This window comes from Seriola lalandi, unplaced genomic scaffold (genome assembly GCF_002814215.2).
Source record: "Seriola lalandi dorsalis isolate HSWRI2012SDOR001 ecotype SW California unplaced genomic scaffold, Sedor1 jcf7180002054898, whole genome shotgun sequence".
In the NCBI taxonomy this organism is placed as follows: Eukaryota; Metazoa; Chordata; class Actinopteri; order Carangiformes; family Carangidae; genus Seriola; species Seriola lalandi.
Genome location: NW_019525450.1, coordinates 4,936,292 through 4,944,488, shown reverse-complemented (window position 1 = coordinate 4,944,488; position 8,197 = coordinate 4,936,292). Strand labels below are relative to the sequence as shown.

The 8,197-nt window shown below is 41.6% G+C and overlaps 1 protein-coding gene and 1 pseudogene across 2 annotated transcripts in view; one reads left to right on the top strand and one right to left on the bottom strand.

The window, feature by feature from the left end:
• Positions 1 to 3,947: 3,947 nt before the first annotated feature.
• thsd4 (thrombospondin type 1 domain containing 4) overlaps positions 3,948 to 8,197 on the bottom strand; it is a 45,310-nt gene continuing 41,060 nt past the window's right edge. For both annotated transcript variants that reach the window (XM_087180229.1, XM_087180228.1), the window contains exons 17-18: positions 6,190 to 6,334; positions 3,948 to 5,831 (exon numbers count right to left, since the gene is read on the bottom strand). In XM_087180229.1, coding sequence (XP_087036355.1) covers positions 5,689 to 5,831; positions 6,190 to 6,334 — 288 coding nt within the window. In that variant the 3' untranslated portion in view covers positions 3,948 to 5,688. The remainder of the gene's footprint in view (positions 5,832 to 6,189; positions 6,335 to 8,197) is intronic.
• LOC147817773 (uncharacterized) lies at positions 7,181 to 8,037 on the top strand (annotated as a pseudogene).

The following is an 8,197-nucleotide window of genomic DNA, read 5'->3' as shown; positions in this document are numbered from 1 at the left end:
GGAGTCAGGAAGAGGGCACTGAAAGTCCCTCTTTTTACTGGGGTACTTTTTGTGCCGTTTCATCCCTCTTTTTTTTTTTTTTTTTTACATGCTTTTTCACCCCTTGCATCCCTAGGGATGGGTCACACCTCCTGCCCATGTACCTGCATGGCTTTCAGCTGCCAGCTAACAACATCACAATGGGTGAAGAATTTTAAGATTTGTTACTAATCATTTTGTAACCTTTTGCCACATGCAGTGAATTCTTCCTTGGGGTTAGTGGTCAGTGGATGCAGGATTTTCCTGTCCAAATGAAGTGCTTGAAACATCAGGACACTCTGAAACACTGAAAACAGCGGTGCTGTACTCAAATACATAATTTAATTACATTCAATTCCATAAGTGTCATTTTGTGGTGAGATATATTATTCATATCTAGTTATTGTTTATCTCTCATTTTTAATTCATGTATGTGACATTATTCACCGCCAGAGGCAAAAATTGCTCTGTCATCTTCTGCGGCCATGCTAGTGCTCCCAGTGACAAGAGAATTACAGGGGGAGATGTGGTGAGCAGCTTTTAATAGTTTTGACCTGTCAGCAGTTTTTCAGATGTGGCCAATAACTTGTAACTCATAAACTCACCAATTCATTCATTCAGCATTTCCAGAAAGTTGAGTTGTTGGGTCACTGTCAGGTCAATTGTTCACATGCCAACCTGCGACATGGCAAAGCAGTGTGCAGTGCTGTTACATCTGCAGTTTTATATCTAGCTCTACAGATACTGCCTGTATCATTTTTAACCAAAATAACAGGAATGGAGCATCAGTGTGTCTGCTGTAGATATTCAGTACTCAAATAGAAATAAAGTTGTATATTCAAATATTATCCTTTGAAGACCTTGTAAATAAAGTCATTAAATAATTAATGACTTCATTAAAAACCCAGAGATAAATTGTAAACATAGACAACAGCTATGAAAAAGGAAAAAAATCTGAACCAGAACATTATGTGTCTGCACAGAGCAAATTGCAGTAGTTATTTATTTCTTACCTGTAGACAGCAAACTCCTGCAGAGTTCAACTGCTGCCACTGTAACTTCTCCTTCCTGCAGGTGGCAGAGGTCAGTAGAACCGCAGATGTGTAACTGCAGGTGTTGTGGTTCTGTAGCTGGATGACACTGGCTTTTTGGTGCTTTGTATTAATGTTTGTGAGTCGTTCTAGAGCTACCACATGGCATACGTTACATTATATTCCTGTTCTTTTTTATCTGTCTTCAAAACCCAAAGCACTTTGTAGGGTACTTAAACCATTCTGACATATCATCTGACATATCGTACTTACTGCTACCAGAGGGTCATCTACAAGGCCCTCCTGAAGTCCTCCCGCACTGCCATGGCTGACCTCAAACCAGGCTAGGTTTAACTTGATTGAACTTGAACAGGCTTGGATAACTTGGATTACTGACATGTGAAGGGTAAAGTGTTTTTTTTTTTCTTTTCTGTGAGGTGAAAAGCACACTGCATGTTTGGTTGTTGTGAAATCAATCTGTGATGATGACCATAATGATGAGCTTTGATTTTTAACAGGGTTTTACCTTTTGAAGAGCCCTTAAATAATTAAAGGTTCCAACATTTTCAGAAGGAGTAAACATTGGTTGTTTTTCACACAGCTGGGCTCCTGCAAATTATATTCTTTTTGTAAACTACACTGCACTTCTAACTAAAATGTTAACCTGGTTTCATTGAAAGGATTTCGAACTAAAAAATACCAACATAACTACTTCAGTCACTAAATTGTTGGATGTGTTGTGACATGTAATGGAAATCCATCAAATTCAGTCTGTTATTCAAATTGAATTTTCATTTAATTTTCCTTCATCATTGAATTCCTGAACAGACTGAAGATGCAGGCAGTGATTCTCTGTCACCAGATTCATTTCATCAGCTATCTGCAAAATTTACAAATTTGATATTGGAAGTAATTTTTCTGCCTGATTATATTGTAGGCGACGTGCTGCTATATTGATTGCACATATGAAGTTATTTGTAAGTTTGTTTGGCACACTTAAAATTCAGGTCAAAAAATTTTCAGTTTTTCATTAACATAGCTGTTTGTGTTGAAGCTGTGAAATGGACTTACATGCACCGCCTGGCTGATCGGGTTCACCTGGAGGAGCCATGGTACCAACCATCCTCTCCACAACATTCTGGCAGGACAGAGAAGCAGCTACAGCTGCAGCAAACGTCTCATCTCGCTGCGCTGCAGAACAGAGAGGTTCAGGAGATCCTTTGTTCCCATTGCCATCAGGCTATACAACACCTCAGCCAAAGGAAGTGGACTAATCTAATTATTATTGTTTATTTATTATCAACTATTATGATTATCATCAACAATGAGCTAATGGTCACATGAATTTCCCCTAGGTGATAGGTAAATTATCTATCTATCTATCTATCTATCTATCTATCTATCTATCTATCTATCTATCTATCTATCTATCTATCTATCTATCTATCTATCTATCTATCTATCTATCTATCTATAATGAAGGCCCATATGGGCTCCGTCTTCATGCCCCACGGCCTGGGACACCTGCTGGGCATCGACGTGCACGATGTGGGAGGCTACCCTGAGGTGAGAGCAGAGGACTTCAACTCTGAGGTTGCTCGCATCACAACCATCCAGTAGACAGAAGAAGAAGAACGAACACTTCCAGTTCCTCCAGTATTGATGTGTCATCAATAATAGAGAGGCTCTCGGTTCAGAAGTGAGAGTGGAACAAAAAGAGGCCAAGCTGCAGGAACAAGTTCAGGATGAGGGCAGGAGAGAGAGGATGGTCACATGTTGTCTGAACACAAACAGTTTCAGGTTGTGGAGGATATTTCTTGTTTATGTCTTATTTATAGTTATTTGACCTGAAGTAAATTCTTTAATTTAAGAAGCAAGAGAAACTGTGAAATGTGTCACTTTTTGAAGAACTGATTTGAACTGAACTTGAACACATCTATAAAAACAAAAGCACCTTAATACAAAGTCTGCACTGTTGTCCAGAGAGCGGAGTCTTCGGATGGGCCGCCTGGTGCAGGAGAGGATGGTTCTCATGGTGGAGCCGGACATATACTTCGTCAACCCCCTTGTCGGGCCAGGCCCTCTGGCCAAATCCACCCGGAGCTGCTTCATCAGCCCAGTGCTGGCTCACTTCAGACTGCTGCCACTGTTTTGTCTGTACGTTTTTTCAGGAGGTGAATTTACCGGAGGGCTTGTAGAAATAAACGAAGTACTGATAATGAGTCAAGAAATACCTGACACTGAATTATCTGTATTCAGCATATGTGCACATGATTGAATTGTCTTTGAACGTTTGTGTTTGACTGACCGCTCTATCACTACTGTGTACAGGTTTGCATTGAAGATAACATTGCAGTGACTGAATATGGCTGACTTTGCAAAAACCTTGAGCCCGGCACTTAGAAACTCTGAGTGACATTTCTCAGACTGACAAGGACTTACAGGGACAAGCTGGACAAATCATTCCTGTGCCTCCTGGCAAAAGAAATGTCTTATATTTTAAAATACATCTTACTCATTTATGTCCCTCTTTATAAACACTGATATACACATATTTTCACATATATTCCCATGTGTTTTAGCATCTACAATATCCTCAGTATGGGAGACATGTTCTCATAGAAGTTATACAAAGTATGAGATTGGACCACAAAAAGTCTGTGAACCAGACAACATGGAAAAAAATACAGTTCCTCAGAAGATGAAGCAGTGAGATAAATCAAATCAATCAATATATCATTACAGGAAATGGATTCTCTGCTGTAAATTTGTTGTAATACCGCCTGTGTCCTCCAGATGGATGACTTAAATCAAATGTATTGCCTCCTCTTCCTCTGTGATGTGAAACTGAATCAATTTAGAAATCACACAAGGAAAATTTGCTGTAAAGTGTACAAATAATTAGTAAATTTCTTTATTTCAGAAAATCTCAAGAACACTACATGAGAATCAACTGCTGAACATTTGAAATCTAAAATAAGGCAAATACAGATGCTTTATTTGTTGCAGTCATATTGTGAGTACTGAAAGATTCTGGTATTTTTGTTCCACTCTTCTTGATTTTTTTTTTAGGAAAATCAAGAGTCGTGCCATCGAGTTGGTACATTCAGAATGGTAGTGTCCCTTAGAGACGGAATTAATTGCATACTAGATTCATTCAGAACTTAGACATTGATACATATACAGTACTTATGGATCAGAGGTAAGTTTATATTGCTTGGAGGGAACTGATAACGGCTATAATACAATAAAAGTTGAATGTATGAGAGGTACTGTGTGCAGGTTTTGGATGGAACTCAAAAAGAAGAAGTGTTATGGAAGAATAGAATTGCTCATAATCAAGGACTTACTATTAATGTAAACCTCATATTTACCATACCAGGTCAATAGTTGTAAAATACTGCCATCATTTATCTTTGCAATCAAATATTAATCATATGTTATGGATAATTCTATGTAGTTATGATTGGTAATTCATCAGGAATTGTACAATTGCGGAATGATCATATCCCACATAATATATATATAAGGGTATCTATAATGTATTCATGGAGAGGATCTCTCCATAAATAGATTATAGATTCTGACCATCTGTTTCTACCATCCAACAGGCTGTGGAATGCCTACATTCAGTTCAGAGGCTGTGATTGGTGGAGAGAGGCAACAAAGGTTTCATCCCTGCAGCCAAAAAGGGGCCACCGGTGGTCGATAAACCAGTGTCCTCCCTGGGGAGCCACGCAAATAAATAAAGAGGGCTTTTTTTCTTCAGTTACTGGGAGGACTGTCTGAGAACCCTTAAAAAAAAAAAACCTTATCATTCACTTTGTCATACATACATATATACAAACATATTACAAAGGCTGCATTTACACCTCATGGCCGTGCAGGAAGGAAAAAAAGGACCTAATCTGGGCCACGAGGAATTCAAATTCTGCTATTTTCCTTGTGAATCCATTCCATGTAAAGGATACACCACCAACAGCACCATGGAGGGTTTTGATGACACACTATTTGTTTCTTAGGAAAAAGGTGTTAATCTGTCACTGTCTTCAGTTTAATGAGGTTATATATCTTTGGTCAACAAAGTGGGCGTTAAATAGCTGATTATAGGTGAGACAGGACCTACTTCATATGACATTGTGCCAAAAATCTGAGCATTGAGTAGAGAGCCATATTAGAGCATAATACAGTCTATACATAGTCCACGCTAAACAGTTTACAAGTGCTCTCCTCTTCATCTGTAATCCACTTCAAGAGCCATTTTCGGTAAAAGACAGCTGCAAACTGTTTCCCATGAAATAAAAAACAATTATTAAAAGTTGTGGTTATAATCCATAAAGTGTTTTGTGGGTTCCTCAGTTTGCTGCTGATCTCTCACCCTATCAGGGCTCTGTTTATCCAGTCACTGGATTCCTGTCCTCCACTATTCTTAGGTATGCCTTTCTCCCAACAGCTGTCTCTGAATAAGCCGCCAGAAAAGTTCCTTCTTCAGTTTCCATCCTTGGCAAAAAAAAAAAACAAACGTCCATTTTAGGAAAGGTCCAGCCAGTCCACTCCCCTGGCTGGCACAGGACCAGAGTGCCTGCAGCGGGTACTGAGTCTGGCCCGACACTGAGCTGAGAGACCCTGGTACAAAGTGCTAGCTGTGGCCTCGGTGGATCGACTGTCTGTGGGACACTCGTGAGCAGGAAGCGCAGCACGTCGTCTTGTAGTAATCATACACGCAGAGGCGAGCCTGGACCACCACGTTGCAGTTGAAATACTTGTCCCGGCAGTTCTCATCTAAAACAGAAATAAGTCTTAAATTAATTTTCTTAATTTCTAGCAAATACTGTATGAGGCTTATTAAGCAAGGGGACATATGGCAACAGAGCCTCTGTAAATGTTGCAGGGGAAGGTCTCAGCATTCAAAGCTCTCGCAGTGCTGCTTGGGCTTCAACTGTTGGACAGAGTTTGGTGTTCAATGCCTTGCTCAAGGTACAATTTCCAGTTCAGGATATTCGAAAGGGGACATAACACCTACTGATGCGCTCCTCATGTCAGGGGATTCCCAGCTGACAAACTTTTCATTCAAATGATGATAAAAGTCACTTGGATCCAGTCCATAATATTCCTGATAGAAGGTTAGGAGAAGACTGACCTATGAGGGGTATGCAGGGCTCTGGGTTGCAGTCCTCCCTCTCTGCTGGTTTCATCTGCCCGTCACAGCTCTCACTGGACAGCATGCCGTCAGAGAGGCAGCGCACCTCCCGCACACGGAAACCTCCCTCACATGTTTTTGAACACTGCAAGGACAGGGGTCAGAGACAGCAGTCAGGTTAATAAAGCTCCACGCTAAAGCTGGTCCACTGCTGACACATTTTCATAGGACTGTGAATGTCTTCAATGGCAATCTATTAAATATTTATATTTAACTATTTTACTCTGAACCAAAATGGTGGACTGACTAACCAACATACTGACCATCTAACCAACATTGCCGTTTCTTTAATAGGGCCATGGCGCAAGCATGATTAAAAACATTTAAAAAAAAAAAAAAAGTATCGTATTTTTAAGTCACAAACTCAATTCAAAATCACAAGCAAGAGTCTGTAAAGGTGTATTTCACCAATTTTACATGTCAAAGTCAAGTTACTATAGTGATGCGTACATCTCAGCCTGTGGGAAGTTGTATTATATTTCTGTGGCTCTGGAAGAGCTTTGACTTGTCTAAGAAAATAGTAGTGACAGCTTAGCAACTACAAAGTCTGTGTTAGACACTATACGTGTGGGGAGTTGTATTATGGGAAATGTAGGATCCAGTGTTGGGCTGTTGGGCAGTCCATGCTAGGGACTGAGAGTCAGTATGTCTCAGCCACAGCTTTATTGAACTGATACTAAATCATTGGAGGACTTTTAAAAGGGCTTTTACAGTGGCTGAAGCTTGTTACACATTTCCTGACTGAAGATCAACAGACACACGGATCATTCTAGAAGCAGAACTGTGAGGGAATCAAGGAATCTGTGAAATAACTGATGGAACTGTTCCATGGTTCCACCACTCTTCTTACCGGCATCACTTCACCAAACACCTCTGCAAAACAAACACACACACACATACAGATCAAGCTGCACAAGTTATCTCGAACAAGATGGCAAGACCACGACATGAACTCCACGCTGAGATGGAGATCACCAACAACATTCGCAGAATGACCCCTGAAGAGAGAAGGGCGTATTTTAGGAGAGAGAGCTTTAAAGAGCTGAGAGAAATGGAGATGGAGAGAAGAAGAAGAGTTGCTCTGGAGGAGCTTCACAAGAGCAGGAGAGAAAGGGAGGAAAGAGATAAAGAAGCTGAAAGTGTGAGAAGGCAGAAGGAAAGAGTTGAAGAGGAGAGGAGGAGGCAGGAGGCCAAGCAGAGAGAGGAGGAGAAGAGGAAGGAAGATAATCAAAAGGCCCTGGAGAAAGGAAAGCAGGAGCAACTGAAGACAGAGATGCTTCAGTGGAAAAAGGTCATGATGGTGCAGGAGCAGCCCATCACGAGACCCAGATACACCATCAGTGATCTGAAGACGGTGCAGCAGAGGAGGCGTGAGGAGGCTGAGCTGTGCCGTGTGCAAGACAACACCAGCTCAAAGTGCCTGACCTCTGTGGTGAAGAGCCAGGAGCAGGGTCAGAGAAAAACTCTGATCAACAACTGGGTTGGAGAGCAGACGACACGCTGCGAGGAAGAGCTCCGCCCAGACGACTCCGCCCTCAGCTGCAGGGCTGAAGGAAAGAGCCTCAAGCTACACCAGAATCCATCAGGGCCCTGCACTGGCTGCAGAAAAGACTGAAGTCTGGACTGAGAAAGAAGCAGGATGAGGGTGAGGATGAGCTGGAGAGGAAGAAGGAGGCTCGCAGACTCAGAGAGCTGTATGGACAGAGGAAGTGCAGCAGCCTCTTGTCTGAGCAGTTTGATGGTTACTGCATGTCCAGGAACCGCATCCTCAAAAAATCCATGTCCTGAATGGAACCGATAACCAGCCCCCTCCCTCCCTCCCTACTTTCTTTCCCCTCAACCCCCCCCATACTTCTCTCCCCCATCTCCCCCCTTTTTTTTTGCCTGTCTTGTGCTTCAGTAAAATCCTGTTGCACTGACGACATGTGAGTTGTATTTGTACTGTGAT